The sequence below is a fragment of the Mus caroli genome, unplaced genomic scaffold, assembly GCF_978045245.1.
Source record: "Mus caroli unplaced genomic scaffold, Mus_caroli_1 scaffold_6, whole genome shotgun sequence".
NCBI lineage: Eukaryota > Metazoa > Chordata > Mammalia > Rodentia > Muridae > Mus > Mus caroli.
The window spans coordinates 18,958,120-18,980,690 of record NW_028227261.1 but is presented as its reverse complement, the minus strand read 5'-3'; the positions used below and the strand labels follow the sequence as shown (position 1 = coordinate 18,980,690).

The window sequence follows — 22,571 nt, the reverse complement described above, 5'->3', positions numbered from 1 at the left end:
GTAAACGAGGAAGGTCTAATTGGACTGGCGTCTGAAGTTGATGGTGCCAGGCTAGAGTGGTGGTATGACCATGCTCGTCTCTCTGCATGATGACGCTTGCCTCTCTTGTCCTAGCGCACTCAGCACATCTGAAAAGGGCAGCATCTCCGTTTCATCCCTTGAATCTGAGACTCTGCTCGATAATGTAGCAAAAGCTGACAGAGGTCTAATGTGCAAACTTCAGCCTCTGAGGTTCAGGGCAGGTCTGTTGTCAAGACCCCCACATCCACCGGGAGGAAGCCTGGGCTCAGCCTCTTGGATGATGAGAACTTGCCGGGTGAACAGCAGCAGCAGATCCCTGGGCTGGGAGACTCAGCAAGCGTGGAAAAGCCCAGCCGAACCCAGGCTGAGCTGCAGCACACAGAACCATGGGCCTCAGACAGGAAGCTGCGTTTTTGTGATGCTTCAGGGTGGCTCATTACACAGCTCTTGGCTTCAGAGTGGAAGCGGAGAACACTCACTTCAGATATAGAAGCTTAAAATGGAGGCTTTGTTTTCTGAGCGCTCAGCACCCGTTCAGGATCTGAACCGTGTTCCCAAAGGGAGAGGTACATTTTTATAGGATGGGAACACAAAGTGAGGGGCAGCAGGCTGGGCTGTTGCACTGACTGGTCATATTTTGACCTAAGAGGTTAAGCAAGGAAGTTAACATTAGTGACGGCATTAGCCGGGTCACCTGGTTTCAGGGTCCTTGAGTCATCCTTTGCAGTCAGGTCCCCTCCTGGACTCTGGCTTGGAATTTAGAATGATCAGGGAACAAAGGAGTGGGCAAGCTACACATAGTCAATTAAGTCAAGACAGGCAGCACATTTATGACTTGTGTGCCCTAGTTTAGATAACGGGATAACAGCATCTTCCCTCTTCACGTCCCTTACTGGTTAACAGACAAACATGAAACAGCTGAAGAGGCAGGACAGGAGTTAGGACCTGGGGCCCGGGAACATGAACTCAGTTTTGATCCTGCTGGCAAGGTGGATCTCATTCCTGAGATGGCTGGACTCAGGAACCTACCCCCTAACAAGCTGACGGTGCTGGTCTTTATTCCCTGACACTGTCAGGTTCTCAGCTCTTGGGCCAGACTTGGAGGACATGGGAATGTGGTCCCTTGCCCTGTCCCCACCACCACCACCACGAGGTATTAGGGGAAACTGTTGGATTTGTGGAGTGGTAGAGAATACACAGGGCTCCCTTCCCTTAGTGGGTCAGCCAACATCTGTGTATTGAGCCCACACTGTGTGCCTTATGCAGTGCTGAGCAGCAGGGATTCAGAGATGTAAAGAAACACACACAGACCTCAAGTCTGGGAATTTTGAATTCCAGGGAGAACACTGAGAGCCCAGCTTCTACCAGTGCCAGAGGCTAAACCCCAGACTGAGAAAGCCAAGCACATGGAGACAACAGGGTCATCGGAGGGCCTGGGAGGCAGGGCCCTGAGCTCTACCCAGCTCAAACCACACAGTCATCTTTCTTCCCCAGCCTATCCATGTAGAGCAAGTAGACGTGTGGGGCGGGGCCAGGGAGGCAGGAATCTGAGACCTAGGAACATGGAGGAGGTGCAGTGGGGACTCCATGTGGCACAGCTGTTAGAGTCTCATACAGGCTCCAGACACGGATGGGGTTTTACACCCTGTTGCACTTCTCCAGGTCTGCTTGAAGCCATCAGATGTCACAGTGGTAGAAAAAGCTTTCCATGGAGGGTGGGGACCCCAGAGTGGCCGTCTGTCTGTCTTTGAGGTCTGATTGTATGCATGGGAGCTAAAGGCTGGATTGCTAATATGCCATCCTTAGCTTCACTCCAGGGTGTCTGTGAAGGTGGGAAGGGGATGGCATGGAAGATGGCTTTAGATCATTCGGGGGGAACAGCCAGCTGACAAGGAGAAGCACTCTGGATCCCCGAGCACTTGCTGCTGGCTCAAATGGCAGGGGATGTGGCTCAGGCCCCTCAAGAGCATAGTGTGGGGGCAAGAGATACAACCCCAGCCCCTGCTGCTGGCACAGGTAGCCTCTGAGTGCTGATCTAGTGCACACCAGCAACTCCTGACCCATCCCAAGGCAGGCGCTGTCCAACCCCCTGGTCTCCGTCGCCCAGCTGGCATTGCTGCCCAACAGCTTGAACCTGACCGTGTCCAGGACCTCCCCTTCACAGGCTGAGCCCAGATGAAGCAGAACTGGGAAGGAGAGAGCTCAGAGGTCACTCTTGGGTTCAACACTGCCCCCTACCCAGGAAGCCTTGTTCCTGGTTCTGGCTGTGCCTGAGGGACACAAATGAAGTGGCTCGTGATTCAGAGTTGGCTGGAATAAGGGCGACCTCCCCCAGCCTCCTCCTCTAGTTTTCTCACTGTGGTGAGTGGCTGGTGTGTGTGTCACCCCGTGTGCTTTTTCGTGCAAGGTCTCACTGATCACTGGAGAGACCCTAGGACTCAGTGATTCACTCTTGGATCACTAGTGGAAACGAAGGCTTGTGTCTGCAGAGTGCCAGAAGGCAAGCCTGGTCTCCCGATTTGAAATCTGGCTCATTCGCATGATGGCTACTTCCTTACAAACCATCTGGATTGGAATCACCTAGGAGACACACCTCCAAGTGCTCATTTGAGGGTGTTTATGAGGTAGTTTGACTGAGGAGAGAAGACCAACTCTGAATATAGTAGACACCATTTCATGGCTAGGGACCCAGACTGAATAAAAAGGGGTAAAGGAGAAAGCTAGTTGGTCACTAGCCTTCTCCCTCTCCCTCCTTCCCCTCCCTTCTCCCTCCCTCCTTCTTCTTTCCTCCCTCCTCCCTCTCTCTTCCCTCCTCTTTCCTCCCTCCTCCCTCTCTCCTCCCTCCTCCTTCCTTTTTCATCCCTCTTTCCTCTCTCCCTCCTCCCTCTCTCCTCCCTCCCTCCTCCCTCCCTCCTCCCTCTTCTTTCCTCCCTCCTCCCTCTCACCTCCCTCCCTCCTCCCTCTTCTTTCCTCCCTCCTCCCTGACTGTAGGCCAACATACCCAGCTGCCACAAGTTCTGGCTCCCATGCCTTCTCCATCACAATGGACTGTGTGTGCCCTCAAACAGATCCTTAAGAGCCCAAAACAATCCCTTCCTTCCTTAAGAAGCTCTGCCAGGGAGGAACTCTGTCACAACAAAACTAACTAAGACACATCTTATCCCCCTTTATAGGAGAGGGCTATTAGATGCGAAGCTTTCTGAGGTTATGGCTCAATGGAGTCAGGGGGCAATTCTTGGGTGACAATGACTAACTTCTGTGGCCTCTCTGGGCGTTAACCTCCTCACTTATAAAGGAAACGGTGAAGAGTGTGCCTGCCAGGCTGGAGAGATAAGGCAGCTTGGGGCACAGTGTGCATACAGTAGCTGCTCAGTTAATCCTTGACTGACTCCTGCTCCGTGGGCTGCTCTTGCGTGGTGGCCCTTACAGGGAGGTCTGGTTTGGCTTTGCCAGGATCCTGTCTCTGAGTCTAGGAAATGTCGTCAGTATTTCTCTCCAGAACCTTGCTTGTCACAGTCACAGTGGCATCAGCTGCTTGTTAGGAAGCCACAACTGGGGAGCCTGACAGCTGTTGTCGTTGTGCCAGCCTCGGGGGAGGAAGGGCTGTGTTCACAGTCAATGCTGGGCTGAGTAAATAACCGTGCTCCAGCCCAGCGCCTACTGCATGCACACGGAGCCCGGCTCAGCCCAGACCAGCCCAGTACCTACTGTATGCACTCGGCGCCCAGCTCAGCCCAGCCCAGCCCAGCCCAGGGCAAAAGGGCCTGTGGGCTTGGGAAGTGTCCTCCCCTCTCCCTCCTCCTTAAGCTCCCTCCAACTCCCTTCCCCCCTCCCCCCCAATCAGGACCAGACTGGTTCACTAATCCACAGCGTTGTCTCTGCCAGGTTTCTGTTTGTGGGGAAGGTCATGGCCAATCCATTCCTCTTCCTGCTCCTATTTGCCTACCTGACTTCGGGACCCATGGGTGATCAACACCAGAGCCAGAGGCGTCATCACCAGCTCCAACCCTTTCTGTCCTCCATGCCAGACCCTGTACTAGGTCATGCGCCTTCTTGACCTGAGTCCCACCCGACTCCCAGACCTCTGCTGTGCACTCACCAGCCACGGAGTGCAGAGGCTGAGACTCAGCGGGGTGATGTGACTTGCCCAGGGTCCTGTGGCCAGCCCGTGGCTGAGCTGGGTACCACCTAGTCCACGTCCACTGTCTTTGCCTGAAACGTCTGATGGTTTTGAGAGGTAGTGTCGGTGTCCATGAAAAGATGATGGAGGTAATATCCTTTTGCTCCAGGGGAACATTGGCTGCCTGGGTTAAGATCTGTCTGTAGGATAGGGAGCCCACTGTAGTTCCACAGCAGAGGAGCCAATGTGGTGAATAGTACCAGTTGTGACCTATACTGACCACCAGGTGTCACCCAAGTCCTAGAAAACAGTCATAAATCTGGCCTCAGTGGGAGAGGATGCACCTAGCCCCACAGACACTTGATGTACCAGGGTGAGGAGATATGAGGGGGGCGGGTGCACAGCAGACAACCTCAGAAAGGCTCAGAAAGGCTGAGCGGGAGTAACAAAAGAGAGAGAGACTGTGGGAGCGAGGAGCCCACCTCAAGGTCCTGGTTTTCCTGCCCTTCTTCTCTCCCCAGCCCTACCCGAATGGCCTCCGGGCATCCCTGGGACGCCCCTCTCCCCCTGCCCCCCCAGACTTGGAACATCTTCATCTGTACTGGCATACCATAGAGCACCGTGTGTGAAGGTTAAGGCCTTCCTCACCCGCGAGGCCTGGGCTCTTGGGGAACAGAGGCCATACCCAGGAGACACCAAGGATACAGAGTCTCTGTCTTCTTCTAGAATCTCCTAATGAGCTGGGTCTGCGATGCAGAAAGGCTGCTCCACTAAGGACTGAGGCAAGGGACAGAAGCTATGTGTGTCAGCCTCCCCTCCCTTGGGAACTTCCTCCCCCATACCCCCAGGAACACTGGACTGGGCTGGTTTTGTCCACTTTACACATCCTACAGTTGGGAAAGAAGGAGTTTCTACTGAGATGTTGCCTCCATCAAACTGGCCAGCAGTGGTACCTATGGGGCATTTTCTTGACTAGTGATTGACATGGGAGGGTCCAGCCTCTGTGGGCCGGGCCATCCCTAGGCAGGGTTGAATAAGAAAGAAAGCTGAGCAAGCCATAGGGAGCAACCTAGAGAGCTGCTTTCTTCTGTTTCCTGCCGCTGGCCCTGCTGAAAGCCCTACCCTGACTTCCCTCAATGATCAATGGTGACAGAGATGCATAAGGCAGATAAACCCTGGGCTCCCCCGGTTGCCTGTTGGTCATGATGATTATTTCAGCATTAGACATCAAAGTTGGACAAGCACTCGTGCCTCTGGACACTGTGCTCATTCAGGAACCAGACAAGAAGATGTGAAGGAACCTGAATGGGAGAGGAGGCGGGGGCTGGGACCTAGATGGGTTTGCTCCATGGCTTCCTGTGGCTGCCCCACTTTCTCTGTCTGAGGCATCTGGCCTCAGAACTAGTACCAGGAGGAGATGGATTTTCTGCCTCTCTCTGACCCTCCCACCCTCATTCAGCTCACTAAGATAGCTGCCATTTTCCTGGCTGCCCTATCAGGCTGTGACCTTTAGGCCAGAGGTTCCATCACAGAAGGGACAACCAGAGATACAGCCCTGAAAGAGGGCGGTGTCCGCACCTCAGCCACTCGTTGCTGCACATCAGTGTGGAAGCACCAAGGGAGGGGTAGTCGATGGCCGTTTGCATGATTCGGAGCACAGCTGTGGCTTCGGAGACTTTGGGACAGTGCCCCGGGCAAGGTGGATGCCTGAAGCAGCCCACACAGGTTGTCATCATGGAGTGGTGGGTCTCCATGCCCTTGCCTATCACCTGGGCATCACTTTCCTCCCTTCTCAGCTGTGCCTTTAGCCTCACAGGGTCATATCTCCCCACAAGCATAGGGGTGAGGGAAAGATGGAGCTCGGCCAGCCGTAGCACGTAAAGGAACCTGTCTTCCTCGGTACTGGAGACCTAGGAGTGCATCCCTGTACCCACCCTGACCCTAAGAAGGACCCAGCAGTGGCAGCCAAGACAGGAGGGCTTTTATTAGTCTGGGGAAGAGATGCTGTATTCTGTGGAGACAGGGGGAGGGGGGCTGAGGTACAGGTGAGCTGGGTCCCACAACAGTGGAGTCTCATTGGCCCAGCCTACTCTATAGGAATATACCCATGGAGGAGCCCACACATCTGGGGTCAAAGCTCAGCGGGAATCTCTCTGGGCGTCCATCCCAACTCCGCCCCTGGCTTGATGGGAGCAGTGAGGCAGGGAAGACCAGGGAGGCTTGTTGGCTGAGCCTCTGAGAGGGTAAATGAGGAAGATCACAAGGCTGGGGCAAGCTGGGTCAGTGTACATAAGTGACCACTGTGTCACACCACAACCAGCATGAGGCAAACTTCAGAGAGTGGCCCCTCTCACACATGTGCTGCCATTACAGACACTGCTACCTGCATAAACAGCCTTCCCTGCCTCTACACCATCCTGCTTGGCTCTCTGTCCCCAGTGACAGTGTCCCATGTAGCCATACAAGCTAAGCCTCCCGGTGAATGTTGTCAGCATCTGGACAAGGCTGGGTCCTCAGTGTTGACATTGGATGGAGGCAGAAGACAGATATGAGGTAGGGCTAGACACTGCTGACCCTGAGATGGAAGGAGAGGCAGGGGACAGGGGGAGGTACACCTGAAGAAATATGAGGCTGGGGATAGCAGAGGTGACCTGCCAGCAGGAGCCCTCACCTCTGTCCAAGATTCCCCAGAGCTGTGGGGCCCAGTACCCTCAGTTACACTTGCCCTTTGCCATCCTTTCCCTTGCTGTTCCCACTGACATGTCTGGCAACTAGCCTGAGCCTCATTACAACTTGCCTCTACCTCTCCCCAGCTCCTTTCCTTACTACCCCGTCCCCTCCCCACCTGAGTTTTCCTTTCAGTCTCCTGATTTGACCTTCCCTTCCACATTTCAACCCACACCTTAGTGTCTTCCCCAGTGACAGTCTGAACTAGCCTCTCCCTGCATAGAGAGAGAGTAAGCTCCCAGCAGCCCTGGCCTGCTGCTCTGAATGTGGGTGGGACAATGAATGGCACAGGGTGGGGGGTACCCACCACTTCTGGACACGAGTCAGAGGGGCAGGAAGAACCGTGGAGGTGTGACCACCTCCAGCCAGTCCCTGTATGTGCAGCTACTGTGTATATGGGGTCCCTGTGCCCTCGGAGCCTGCCCGGAGGCACTCTGGGTAACAGAGGTCAGGCTTTGGGCCTAGATGCATCCTGTTGGCTAAGGACTGGATGGGGTCACCCACTCTGTGAATGAGACTCTAGAGGGCCACAAGTCCGAAAAGCAGAGATGACTCTTTATGTCAGCTTGTGGGGCTCCAGGGTCCCCCCAGAACCCAGGCCTCAACCTGGCACTCTGCCTGCCTGGGAGTGGATTTTCAGGCCTGTGAAAGGTCTCAATGGTTCTTGGAGTTGAGCTGGGGGTCATCATTTCTTTCCATATCCAGGAGAGGCCCCCAGATGCTTAGTGTAAGACTGACAGAATGATACCACTGACAAGCCCTGGCCTTCTAGAATCTTCTAGTACTGAGCTCACTACAGGACTGGGACGGAACCACAGGACAGTTCTGCGCCCTATGTGGCCCCACACATCAGATGTAGACCCCAGCGGGACATCGCACCGTCTCTTCTCTCGGACTTCAGTTGGGCTAGGTTGAGACAGGGGTCCCAGGGAGGCCATGCCCACAGGTGACTTCCTCTGGGTACGGGTCGTAGATGCTGCAGTTGGGTGTGGGGCCCTGGCAGTAGACGTTGAAGTAGCCTCGGTACTTGTTCCTGTATGGGTGATCCTTGAGACACAGAGTCAGGCTCTTGTCACACTCGCATGTCTGCTTGTCACACTCCGTCTCATTGAGCTCAGCTGTCATGGAAAGGAGGTTTGGGGTCTGGGTGATGCCAAGACAAGAGGGGAGGGAGGGAAGCTGACTGAGAACCCAGGGGCCTTTGGGATATGACTTGAAGCCAGTAGGTATTGTGTCACCCTGACTCTTAGGGTGCCCTGCTCTGGATGGGGCCTCTGGCACAGGGTAAAACTAGAGAATCTTTGAAGTCTAACGTGGCCATTGTATAGGTGGGACACCTGAGGCTACAAACGAGGGATATAAGGGAGCTGGAGAGATGGCTCAGCAGCGGAGAGCACTGGCTGCTCTTGCAGAGAATCCAGGTTTGGTTCTTGGAGCTCACAACTGCCTGTGACTCTGGTTGCTGGGAAATTGTCGCCCTCTTCTGGCCTCTATGGGTAGGTGCACACACACACACACACACACACACACACACACACACACACACGGTGCACATACAGACAGGCAGGCACACACAAATACACAAAATGGACAACATTAAGATGTAAAGGGGTAAACCCACCCCTATCTGTCACTATCTATTCTCCCAGACCCCTTCCTTTAGTGGAAGAGTCAGGCAAGCCCCCACTTTCCTAGGAAGTGATTGGCAAGGGCCAAGTAACAAAAAGTAGCTCTCACCCAAACTCTTGCTGCTTATTCTAACTCCTCATGTTACGCTAATACGAATTTGAAATCAACAACTAACTTTTAGTGTCAGTGTGTCTCATTTGGGATAGTCTTATTCCCCCCCCAAAACCGTTTTTCATGATTTGCTTGAAATTCAATTTTAGTGAGTCATCCTGGGTTTGTGTTAGGATCCCCCCCACACCCCCACCCCTGCACTATGCCAATCCAAGCCTCACTGTCAGGGGAGGGACTCACTGCAGACAATCATGGTGTCATTCTCGATCCTGTGGTCATAGTGGTCCACGTAGGGGCGGCAGCCCTGCTCAAAGAGCTTCTCGTAACAACAGTCGTGGGCGTGGCAGCACCTGACAGACAGGCAGAGGCAAGCAGACAGCAGTGGGTGGCTGACCTGTGTCCTACCCTCAACAACCAGCAGAGACCTCAGATCATCTCCTTTAGTCCCTATGATCAGTCTGTAAGACTACAGTCTGGAGAAGGGGGTGGGAGAGTAGAGCTACATGCCCAAGGTCACAGAATAAAGCAGAGCTGCCATTAACAGCCCGAATTATTGTCCTTGGTCCTCTTTGTCAGGGCTCTAGGTCCAGAGTGGAGCTTCAAGAGGAGTCTGGTGTCCCAGCAACCCAGTCAGGGAGGGAGGGTAGGAAGGACACCAAGGCTTTCAAACTCAGGCCTGATTGTGTTTGGCCAGGGGGGATGGGGTGGGGGCTGGGGCCAATAGGCAATAGGATAAATATAGAGCAGTTATCCCCACCCCTTTTAAAAAAGGGCAGCTGACTGCCAGCTCCCCTCAGACAGACTTGGTGCTGGCCGCTGCTAGGGAATGTGAGCAGAAGCCGTGGCTTCCCGGTCTCTTAGTCTGAGGGAGGAAGCACTGTCTAATGGGGGTGGGTTCCATGGTATCCCTTGCCATTGTGGAGCATCAGCCACGAGACTGGCACCTCCTTGTCTGTCGGAGGACATCAAGTGCCGCTCCTTCGCTCCTTCCTCGAGCAAGAAGGTTGAAATCATGGGCAACAAAAGCGTCTAAGATACCGACAAGAGCTTCCTCCTCAGCCTGACTGTCAGCCGCTCCCATCTCTCACCACAGGAGGCCTCTAGAACCTACCAGTCTACCTCATCCATGGGATGGCCTCGTCCCCCCAGCCCGCAGTAGCAGCCGTAGCCCACAAAGGACAGGATGGAGTTTCTGTGTGTGATGGCCTCCACCATGGACTTCAGGTTCAGCAGGCTGCTGTGGGCCGTGGTTACCACTGCAAGAAGGGTGGGAGAGTCAGGTCTAGCCTGAGAGCTCCTCAGAGCCAAGGCTAGCCCCGGAGTCAAGAAGTGGAGTGAGACAGGAAAGGGGAGGAGGGATGGGAGGGGGAGAAACATGCAAAATCCTGTAGGCTGGGGTGTCACTCGCTTCAGCCCAGAGGACCAAATATGGTTCATGTTAGCTGCCGGCTAGGCAGTGTCCTAAGCCCTAGCATTTGCCCGCTCATTGCGCTCCTACCGCTCTTACCGTAAGTCTTGACAGTGTTGTTATCACATTTTTATAGATAACTAATTGAGGCTGGAGCCCTGAGTAACTTGCCTAGGGTCACGGTGTCACATGACGTAAGAGAACCAGGACTCAGGGTTCCTCAGCCACACCCTCTGCCTCACAGGCATGGCCTCAGATGGAGCCACTTCCTGATAAACACAGAGTAAATGTAAAAATACTAAAAGTCAGAATCACATTTCAGCTGGGTTTGGTGGTACACGCTCTGCCTACTCAGGAAATAGTCTGAGGCAGGAGGATCGAACACGCAAGGGCTGCGTGGGCTATAGATTAGGTTCAAGACCAGCCTGGGTAACTTAATGAGATCAGAGACCACTGCCCCAAGAGGTCATTCTGAATGTCTGGTTCACTGGTGAGGGTCACAAATGGCACATACTGTCACGAGTTACAGGAATTTGATTGCACTCTCTTTATGACCTCTGTCTGGTGTCTCTGTGGCTCAAGGGGAGCAGGGTCCCTGCCTGCACTCCTGGCGTAGGTGTGTCTCAGCACAGAGCACACACAGAGGAAGTCACTTCTGCTACCATCGACCTCAGCTTCCAGGCAGTGGTCAGGCCCTCTAGCCATCCTTCCTTCGTTCCTTCCTCTGTCAACTGCTTCCCTCTCTGTGGTCCCTTGTAGGGTGTGGCTCTCACTGAGCTATCTGTCCAGAGTCAGTGCAGCGAGCCTGGGGCCTGCAGTCCCTACCTGGGTGAAGCCACTCACATCCTTCACCCCCACCTTCTGCAACACACACACACACACACACCAGCAGGAGGAAGGTCTTATCCCCATTTGCCGGATGAGAAAACTAAGGCTCAAAGAGTAAACAGGCTTACTCAGGTGGCACAGGCTCATAGTAGCAGAGTTCAGGTAGGAGCCTGGTCTGTTGTCCTTAGCCAGATGCTAAGCCAGACGGTGCGGAGCCTGTACACATGCAACTTCCACTCTGGCCTGCTCCAGTTGCACCTGGAGTTAGGCACCCAGCTCAGTACCTGCCCCCTGCCCACCCCACATCCTTCGACCTCAAAGACAAGGAAACAAAATTCTGAGAGACAGGAAGCCCAGAATCAGAGAGCTGGAAGCTGGATGGATCCCAGCGAGCCTTGGAGTACCTGGTTGTCACTGTGAGCCCTGGCTGTCTCCTCCCCTGACTTGGAAGTGCTATCTCTTATTGTAGCTGCAGGAATCTTACCCTGGGGGCAGGGTATATGCAGTACCAGGCTCCTGGCCACCAACTGTCAGCTCTCACAGCATGAGAGTAAAAAACATATATGATTATGCAACGGATAGACCTGCTCCCTTACACACACACACATGCACACACACACACACACGCACTCACACTTGTTGTACACAAAGCTATCATATGTGGCACTCAGGAAAATCAGCCTATACAGAACTAAGACTGTGTTCACAGGCGGAGGAAATAGCTCATGTTCAGTCTCCTGAGACCAGTGGTTTGGGAGAGACATGAGGGGTTGTTTTCTAAATGACAGGTCACTTTGTCTGACTGCATCAGCCCTTTCTTGTGTCTGGCCACAATGAACCCATCATTGAGGATGCAACGTAAAGTCAGGCTTGTGTTAGGAGCCTCACTCAACCATGCTTCTGATCCAGGAAGCCCTGGGTATCAGCCCTAGGACAGAAGGCACGCAACACACACCCACACACGAGCACACACACACACATGCTCATGTAGAGCTACGCTGTGTCCCATTGTCATTCACACACTGTGGACACAGACATCACAATGAACACGGACATACACGGAGATGCCAGCCAGCCGTGAGCCGAGTTTTACTGACGTGTGGGGCCTACAGACATCGAGTATGCTCAGACACACCTACACTCATGCACAGACACGCATCTAGCTGCGCACAAACTCATTAACTCCTGCCAGCACGGAAAGTCACTAATACATATGCTCGGACTCACAATGATAGCAAACACTGCTAGTTTACGAGGCTTGCTCAGCACCTGCCCAGTATAGCTCGTTAAAAAAAAGGAGGCTCCTGGCTTGTTTACAGGTGCTCAGAACTAAACAGCCCCCAGAGGACAGGATGAAGCCTGACAGGGAAGTGGAGAGGTCCAGAGAAAGGAAGGACCGGCTTTCCAGTGGTACAACACAGGCACCCACAACACAGGCGTCCACGTTTCTAGGAAAAGGCTGGGGAGGTGGGGGTGGGAACAGGAAATCAGAAAGGTCTCCTGGGAGCCATGCTCACCACTGCCGGCCAGGACTGCGATGGCAAAGAATTTCTTCATACCCAGGCTGGACCTGAGAGAGAGGAATAGCCATCCTGAGCCCTCCTTTCCAGCTGCCCGTAGCCTGTCCCACCCAAGGCCTCACCCATGCTTTCTCTTGCCCAAGTTACTGTCACCCAGCCCTCTGATCAGCACCTCCCCACCTGGCCTGTGTCTCCTGGGAGGAACACATCCCAGAGTGGCAGAGCCACCAGAACCAATTTCAGCTCCAACTTTGAGCCCCAAGATAGGAAGCCATTGTCATGCATCAGAGCCAGCTCTCTTGAGTCCATATTCCAAGGGGTCCTAGGATCCTAGTCATGGGGATCCCACCTGGCAATTGGATCTTAAAACCTAAAACCAAGGGCCCCGGGTCACTGGAGTCTAGTTCCAGCTCTGCAAATGCTGAGTGACCACAGGCAGATCTCTCAGCCTCTCTGGGCTTCAAGAACAAAATGAAGTTGATTAAATGGTCCCTACGTCCTTCTAGCACTAGACACAGCTTGTCATCTCTGCTCAGCGTGCAGAAGCTCAGAGATCTTTCTGGAGAACGGACTCCGGGAGTAGATCCCTTACCTCGCCGCTGCCTCTCTCCGTGGAATGATCCGTTCCAGGGCAGCAAGCACCTACCTGGAGGTTTTAGAAGGAGAGGCCCTGAGGCCTGGGCTCTTCCGTCCAGTGGAGTGTTTAACCAGCGCCTTCTTCCTGAACCCTTTGGGGTTGGCCTGTGCCCCATCTGCCATGTCGTGGATTTTGGAAGGCCACCGACATAGAGCTTGAGAGGTCCTTAATATGCCCAAAAGTCTCTGGAGAGCAGGCCCCAGCTTCACGCTGTCACGCACACTAGCAGGGTAGTGCCGGGGCAATGGCCCTGGGCAGGAGGCAGATGACAGATGTCCTAGAAACTGGCTCCACCTCCTCCCTCCCACTGATACAGCCCTTCCCACACCCGGCTGGTGAGATTCCCACCCACATCAGCCTACCCACCCCCTTGGGCTTGGGAGTGGGGTGTATCGATTAAGAATTAGCCCCACCCCCTGCACCTGAAGCAAGGGCTGAGCTCTCCCCATCCCCAGCTGGAAGATGCTAAGGAAAATGTTACCCAACACTTGTCTGAGAAAAACAAGAGGTACTTTCTTCAAGGGACCTTCCTGTAAGGAATACCACATTAGGGCCTGACAGTGAGCACGTGGGATTGGACTCTTCCAAATACAAGGCTAAGAGGGTTAAGTTCCCAGAATGCACAAGGGTCTGAATCCGTGCACAGCAGAAACCCAGTTATGGTGGCACGTGCCTGTAACCCTGGCACCTGGCAGACGGAGTCAGGAGAAGCAGAGTTCAAGTTCATCTTCATCTATATAGCAAGTTCCAGGTTACCCTGGCCAACATAAGACCATGTCTCAAGAGAATGGGGAGTGGAGAAGAGCCAGAATGCTGCCTCAGTGATTAAGGGCACTTGCTGTTCTTGCAGAGGACCTGGGTTCAGTTCACAGCACCCACATTGCAGCTCACAACTGCCTATAACTCCAGCTTTATGGGATCCTGCGTCCTCAAGCACCAGGCATATGAGTGGTCCATACACAGACACAGACACAGACACAGACACAGACACAGACACACACACACACACACACACACACACACACACACACACACAGAGACACACACACAGAGACACAGATCACAGACAGACACAGACACACACAGACACAGATCACAGACAGACACAGACACAGACACAGACAGACACAGACACACAGACACAGACACAGACACAGACAGACAGACACACACACACACAGTCACGTGTGCAAAGCATTCATACACATAAAAATTAATAGAACCTGGCATGATAGCTCAGTAGTTAAAGGCACTCATTGCCCTTGCAGAGGACCCAGGTTGAGTTTCCAGCACTCACGTGGTAGCTCACAACCATCTCTAACTCCCCTTCCTGGGGCTCCGATCGATGTCTCTTCTGACTTTACATGCAGTACACATGCATGCACTCAGGCACATACACATAAAATAAAATATAATTTTTTTTAAAAAAAGCTGGGTATGGTGGTGCACACCTTTAATTCCAGTGACCTGGAAGGCAGAAGCAGGCAGATCTCTGAGTTCTAGGCCAACTTGGTCTACAAAGTGAGTTTCATGGCAGCGAGGGCTACACAGAGAAACCCTGTCTCAAAAAACAAAAAACAAAAAACAAAAAAACAACAAAAAGCAAAGTAAATCAATCAAATATATACTTTTTTTTATTATTTTTAAAGAAAAAAGAAGTAAATGAAACCAGGAGAAGAGAAGGGTTTGTGGATACAAAACCATGGAGAGACCGTGGCAGGGCAGAGGTTCCAGCTAAGCTGTCTGGACAGCTTTTCTTGGAGAAATCGGGGTGATCAGGCATTACCCCAGGGAGTGTCAGAAGCCGAGGAGCTCCTCAGATATGAGAGATGTCAGATAGGAACGGCAGAAATCCCAGCTGAACCATCTTAACAGAACTGCAGCTAAAAGTGGACACTGCGGAGACTCACATCAGAGCCTAACCTTCAGAGCCCAGCTTAGAAGAGAGTTCAGAGGAACCCAAGTCTGACCGAGTGAAGGAGACTTGCTGATGAGGGGGCTTTGCGTGGACACATACCTGTCCCCTGTCCAAATGGACAGAATCCCCCTCATATCTGAAGGAGGGCTCCATTCATGAGCATGTGGGTGGCCATCTCCTGTAGACTGAGACCCGAGGTGATCCAGCACTCCCATGTGATAGAAAGCCCCCAGCATCCTCATGAGCAAGGCCTTTTGGGGTTCTTTTCGAACCTGTCCTGGTGGGTAGTGACCATACTCAATGTGGCCATCTAGAACACCGTAGGGCTTCAAACAGCACCCATGGCCTCCAGCAACAGCTCTCCTACCTCTATCCTGAATTCTCATTCTCTCTCCCTCTCTCTCTCTCTCTCTCTCTCTCTCTCTCTCTCTCTCTCTCTCTTTCTCTCTCTCTCTCTCACAAACACACACACACATACACACACACCCCAAAAATGTCTTTGAAAATCACTATAAGTTCCCTGAGTGGTACCATAGTCTCTGGCGGAAGGTCTGCTGAGTCAGGGGATTAGCATCAGTTGTTTGTTTGTGTGTGTGTGTGGCTGGTCTCTGTCATTACTGTCTACTGTGTGGGCTTAGAAAAGAAGAGGGGGCCTGAGATCCAGGAGCTGCCTGAGCAGACTGAGCAGGGACAGATTCTCCATCTCCAGGCTGAAGACCTTGGCCAGTGGGCCTCCTTCCCTGTTCTGTGCCCCCCTCATCTGTGAAGTCGGGGTACCCAGGTCTCCTTCCAGAAATTGTAATCGCCAAGAGCCAGCTCTCATTCTTTGGGGCATACATGGGGCTCTGTTATAAAAACTGGATGGAGTGAACTGGGTTGGGAAAGTAGTCCTGTTGGGAAAGGTATTCAATGTGATCCCTTCATCCACACATCTCTCCTCCTCCAGTGCTTCCAATCCTGGTGACAAGGGTCCCCCCAAAGTGTCTCTTCCTCCTCAGGACTTTCAGACTTCCTATTCTGACTGTCCCAAGCTAGTGGGGGCTATCTCAGGCATCCTTCATTGTCCCCTACCCATCCCCTACAACCCTTCCAGGTTTCTTGTCTGTAGGAAGGTTCCTCCTCTCCCCAGGGAGTCCCTGACAGCCTCCAAGTCACACATCCCCACACGTGAAGGCTCTAATTTGTATCTGGAAATGCATTCCTTTGCAGGTTCCTGTATGTTTTGGTTTGTGGACCTTGACACAGATTGGGGATCCCAGAGAGTAGGAGCCCCAGGATTTCCCTAGATGACAATGGCTTGTTCTACCATCACAGACTGGCCATGGCAAGGCCGGTCGGTATTGCTGTCTGTGTCTGCAGGGAGCCAAGTTCTAAGTTTATGCCTACATTTGCATCCATCTCTCATGAAGATCACTGAACTTTAAAGAAGACAGAGCTTCCGGGCTGCAGGAGCCAGGAGTGCCTGCACTCAGGATGTGGCCAAGACCTGGGACCCTAGAAAACCACTTTGTGCCCTGAAATTCTGGTGGAGGAGCAAGTCAGCAAGTCAAGCAGGTCCTTCCCCGGGCCTGGCTCCTCCCTCTTGGGGAGAGGCAGGCTCCTCCACTCCCACCTTCCCTTTCCAAGCTGCTAGTACTCAATAATGAATAATAAACTGGTTGGCCCAGAAATTCCACTTGTGGGAGAGCAACTGCCAGATACAAACTGAAGCTGTTTCTGGAAGATGGGTGCAAAGAGGCACCGTGGGGGTGACTCTGTGGCTTTTGTTTTTACGGACAACCAAGTGGGTTAGGGTCTGCTTCCATTTTCACTCACCTCTTTGAAAGCACTCTTTGCAAACATAGACACATCCTGAGGCTCTAGGCCAGGGAGGTTCAAGAATCTGCACCATATGCATTTTGAGGGAGCACAATTCTGCCCAGAACAAGGATGGATAGGAGTTCCCTCGTGCCATTCAAGTGAGGAAATGTTCAATCTACACTCCCCATAGCCGTGTTTATCCTGACCACAAAGCTGACAACATCACCCAAAAGGAAGAGGAGAGACCAATGACCCTCCTGACCATAGATGTGGAACCTCTTTTTATTTTTTTTAAAGATTTATTTATTTATTATATGTAAGTACACTGTAGCTGTCTTCAGACACACCAGAAGAGGGTGTCAGATCTCATTACAGATGGCTGTGAGCCACTGTGTGGTTGCTGGGAATTGAATTCAGGACCTTCGGTAGAGCAGTCGGTGCTCTTAACCACTGAGCCATCTCTCCAGCCCGACGTGGAACCTCTTAACTAAATCCTGACAGGCAGGATCTATAAGAAACAAGAATATAAGCATATACACAAGAATGTAAACCATAAGCAAGTTGGTTTTATCCCAGGAATGAAAGGTTAATTGATTTTTACACTAAGAATCCAACCCAGGTGTATGATTCCATGTGTACAGATTTAAATGGGGGAAAGCATATGATATCTTGGATGTAATCAAACCAACCAAGAAACACCAGTGGCAAAATCCAGATTCATTCCTGGCAAATAAATCAATAAATAAGTTAGAAAATTGAGATCTAAGTTCAATTATAGTCCACAGGCAATGCCCTACTTAAGGCTAAAATGTGAATGAGAGAGAGAGAGAGAGAGAGATAAAACACACTAAGACCCCAAAGAATGCAACTGTCTCTGAACCCGGTGACACATGTGACCAATCTCAGTGCTCAGGAGGCAAAGGCAGGCACATTTCCTAAGAGTCTGAGGCCAGCTTGGGCTATATAGGGAGACACTGTCTCAAAATATAAGCCATCCCCACTACCAACAACAAAAGAATGAGTTCCAGGACAGCCAGGGCTATACAGAGAAACCCTGTCTCAAAGAAAAAAAAAAAAAAAGAATGCTTCTAATAGCCTCGGCCTGATAGTCCCCGTGAGGTTTCTTGTCTGGCCATTGCTGCTGCCAGTCACATGCTGTCAGGAGAGTGTCTTCACTTGGTTGAAGCTGACCTCTGATGAAAGGAGGACCATGTCTATAAACTGGCTAAGAAGGGCCCAGCCCGTCCCCAACCAGTGTGACCTCAAAGGACTCACAGGACACAGGACAGTATACACTGTGGTAATTAAAGAAGCCTAGATCTAGCCAGGCACAACGCGTTGTGTCTGCCTGAACTCCCAGTGCTCAGGAGGCAGAGACAGGAGGATCACAGGTTCAAGGTCAGCCAGAGTTACATAGTGAGACCAGGTCTGAAAAAATAAAGCAAAATAGCTTTCCCCCTGTCCGATGAATAACAAAGCAAAATAGCTTTCCCCCTGTCCGACCAATTCCTACCACTAGGATGAGGGCACTAAGTTCTCTGCGATGATGACCCATCCGTTGACCCAGTATCACCTGAGTCCTCCGCCATCCTCAGGAAGATGAATCACCGGCAGCTTTGTCCCAGTTGTACACACTCGCCTCTGTGCTCGAGCAATGAGATCACTATTTTACATTTTAGAAGATGTGGTGTCTCACACTGTGATCTCAGTCCTTAGGAAGGGAAAGCAGGAGGACGGCCGAGGGTTCAGGACCAGGCTGGACTGGCATTGAGTTCCCAAACACCCAGGGAATATAAGACTATGTCTCAAAAACAACTAGCAACAACCCTGTAGAATCTACACATAATGAATTCATACACTGAGTTCAGCTAGGTTGCAGAGTAGAATAAGAAAATGCAAAATAATAGCAGGTTTTTTTAAAAAAAATTTTGTGTATTTGAGTACATTATCGCTACACTATCTACATACACACCAGAAGAGGACATCATATCTCATTATAGATGGTTGTGAGCCACCATGTGCTTGCTGGGATTTGAACTCAGGACCTCTGGAAGAGCAATCAGTGCTCTTAACCGTTGAGCCGTCCCTCCAGCCCAACAGTTATTTCTACATGCTGAGTGTTTAAAGCACATTTATAAAAATACCCCAAGTATCAAAGATGTATGGATGAAGCTGATAAATGGAAACTGTGTACACTGAAAATTCAAGCACATTAATGCACTAAATAAATAAATAGAAAATAAATAAAGAGAAAGCCTTCTTTTTGACAAGACTACAGGAGATAACGGGATAGCTACATTCAAAAGAGTGAGGTTTGAACTCCTTCTTCTGGCCACCCACAAAAGTTAGCGCGAAACGGGGCTGGAAACACAGCTCAGCAGTAAAGAGTACTTGAGACGTTTGTCAGGGAACATAAATTTGAGTCTCAGCACCTGAGTCTACTAAGTCATTTGGGATGTATAAAATTAGAAACTGAAGCTGGGCTTGGCGACATGCACCTCCCATCCTAAACTCTTGGGAAGTAGAGGTAGGAAGAGCCAACCTGGGTAACACAAGGCCCTGCTCAGAAAACAAAAAGGAAATTGAGTTAAGGGGTGGAGACACAGCTCGGTGGCTAGGGTGTTTGCCCTGCATGTATGAAACCCTGCGTTCAGGTCACCACACAACCTGAGGACACTGGCTCCCATCTGCAATCTTGGTACTTGAGAGACGGAGAGAGGAGTCTCTCTCTCTCTCTCTCTCTCTCTCTCTCTCTCTCTCTCTCTCTCTCTCTCTCTCCCCTCAATATGATTCAGAAACCTACATGTAAAGTATAAGGCTTTAGAAAGCATCCAGGTATGGCGGTGTGTGATTATGATCCCAGCACTGAGGAAGCAAAGGCAGGAGACTGACTCACCAATGAGCAGAGGTCAGCCTGGGCTGCAGAGCAAGACCCTGCATCAAACAAGCAAATGAATCTTGAAAGGGAAAAAAAAGTCTTAGAAGAAAGTGGGGGCGTAAATCTCAGTGGCATTGGATTAGGTAGTGGTTTCTTAAATCGTGTAACAACAGCACAAGAGATATTAAAACTAAATTGAGTTTTCACCGGAATTTAAATTCCTGTGCTTCAAACCATACTATCAAAAAAAAAGTAAAAATGTAAGCCACGGGGTGGCAGAAAATCATGTGTGTCATAGACTGTACCCACACACATACAAGGACTCTCCCGAGTCAGCAGTAAAGCGAAACCAACTCGATTTCAAAATGACAAAGACCTTGAACAGTAGCTTCTCCACATGAGATAAAGTGATGATCTTGGAAAGGTGTTTAACATCGTTAGTCACTAGAAAAATACAAATCAAGGCAGCCATGGGAAAACGCCTCACGCCCACTAAGACAACGCTCATGAAAAGAGATGGCGAGAATTCCACACCCGGGAACCCTCGAGTGGCTTTGGAAGATAGTCTGGCCCTTCCTCAAAGCATTGGGTGTAGAGTTTTCCATATGAAACATAAGTTACAACTCGGGATCTACATCCAAAAAAACAAAACCGGCTATCCATGGGATATGTACACTGGTCACAGTCACTGGTCACAGTCACCCTGTGCAGTACAACCAAGAATGAGGCAGGCGTCCCACTGCTGGGCCAGGGGATGTGTGAAAGGTGGGCTGGCTACACAAGCACATATTAGCCCATCACTGAGAGCAGCACAGAAGCTGCAATCCTAGGGCCCTGCTGGCAGATGATTCCCACACAAGCATGAAGACCCGAGTTAGACCCTGCCACTTGGCACAGCGGGGCATGCCTGTAACTCTAGCCCTGAGAGGTAAAGACAGGAGGATCCGTGGGTCTCACTGGGCAGTGAGTCTAGCTAAGATCTGGGTGTGCTGAGAGACTTCTCTTGAAAAGTAAGTGGAGAGAATGAGGAGGACATAATGTGGACCTCTAGCCTACACACACACACACACACACACATACATAAACACATACAAACATGCACATATAACTGCATATACACACATACCTGTGCAAATACATACACATACCTGCATACATACACACCTGCATACACATACATAACCTGAATACATACACTTGCATTAAATACACACATGTATACATACACACATGTGTATACATACAAGAACACATATATACACACCTGCATACATACACAGATGAAAACATGCACACACTTGCATAAATACATACATGTATAGACACATGTGTGTATACATACATACAAGAACACATACTTAAACACCTGCATACATGCACACAAATGTACATACATACATACAAGAGCACATACACAGACATACCAAGCAAACAAACAGAAAGGAATCCAGTGTCAGTAAGTGCTACAGTATGGGGGGAAAATGTCAGGAAGGGGAAGCCGTCACTGAAAGCTATTCTCCTTCACTGAACACCAAACACTGTTGTGTGATCCATTCACATACAGATCTGAGAGAGGCACAGAGATAGAAAATAGGTTAGTTAGCTAGCTGAGAGGAAGGAGTATGTGGTGGAGCCAATCAGGAAGTGACAATCATTGGTAGAGTCCCACAGAGGGCCTCAAAGGCTAGATCGTGGCCACAATTACACGAATGTGTTTGTAAAAGAGTCGAAGCTGGGCACGGAAGCTACAAGTCTACGATCCCAAACACTGGGGAAGTAGAGGTAAGAGGATCGAGGGTTTGAGGCCAGCCAGGGCTACACAGCCCTTGCTTAGAAAACAAAAAGGGAATTGAGTTAAGGAAGGGGTGGAGAGGCAGCTCTGTGGTAGAGCACATGCAGGAAGCTCCGAGTTCAGTTCCCACGAGGCAAGGCTGGAGGTACGCAGCTGCGATCTTGGTCCTTGAGAGGTGGAGACAGGAGGGTCAGAAGCTCAGGGCCATTCTCTCCTACATCTTGAGTTGGAGGCCAGTCTGGGCCATTTGAGAGCTTATCTCAAAAACATAATACTACTAAGTTGTATACTTGAAAGGACCTTCTAGGCACTCATCTATACACTGCCTTTGAGAATGGATCAGTTTGCTTGGCCTCAAGGAAGGAAGTCCCAACACATCTCCCAACATGAACAAACAAGAAAACCATTAATCTCATAATGAAATACTCGAGCTGTCAATCACAGAGACAAACACCACAGAGTCCAGCTTCCGTGAGGTTCAAACTTACAGAAGCCAAGGAGAGTAGTGATTTCCAGGGGCTGGGAGGGGAGTGGGAAGTCTTGATGCTCTCTCTGGGAGCAGAGTTTCAGTTTTGCAAGACGGAAAGTTCTGTGGGCGGATGGCGGGGACAGTTGAGCAACACAGTGAATACTCTGATGGCCAGGATGCCGCACAGTTGAAAAGATTACCATGGGAGTTACATGCATTTTATATATGTTAAGGAAAAATTGTTTTAAATGATGGGTGGACCTATGTGTAAGATTTGAGCTTAGAGAATTTCTAAAAGAAAACGGGCTGGGCATGGAGATGCACATCTGTAAGTCAGTCCTTGGGGGCTGGGAGCTCAAGGCTAAAGAGCTCATGGCCAGCCTGTCTCAAAACTAAACAAAACAAAACAAACACGGGCTGGAGAGATGGCCCAGTGGTTAAGAGCACTGGTTGTTCTTGCAGAAGTCTCAGCACGCACATGGAAGCTGTAACTCCAGTCCCAGGGCATCCAACGCCCCCTATTGGCTACATGGGCACTATACACACATGTTACAGAGACATACATGAAGGCAAAATACCGTACACACAAAGTAAGTGGAAAAAAGAAAGAAAGAGACCTAGTTCTTGCTGAGGCCCTGGGTTTGGGTCCCAACATCCACACCAAGTGCCTCATGATCACCTGTAACGTCAGTTCCAGGGGAGTTGATCACACA

General features: G+C 51.0%; 1 protein-coding gene across 1 annotated transcript; it reads right to left on the bottom strand.

Annotated features, from left to right (window-relative positions):
* Positions 1 to 7,567: 7,567 nt before the first annotated feature.
* On the bottom strand, positions 7,568 to 13,123 carry Pla2g2f (phospholipase A2 group IIF). The gene is made up of 5 exons (XM_021161566.2): positions 13,011 to 13,123; positions 12,362 to 12,414; positions 9,720 to 9,864; positions 8,849 to 8,958; positions 7,568 to 7,986 (listed from the first exon to the last, which is right to left on the bottom strand). The coding sequence occupies exons 1-5, from the start codon at positions 13,121 to 13,123 to the stop codon at positions 7,775 to 7,777; spliced, it is 633 nt and encodes a 210-aa protein (XP_021017225.1). The 3' UTR covers positions 7,568 to 7,774.
* Between the last annotated feature and the right edge of the window lie 9,448 nt (positions 13,124 to 22,571).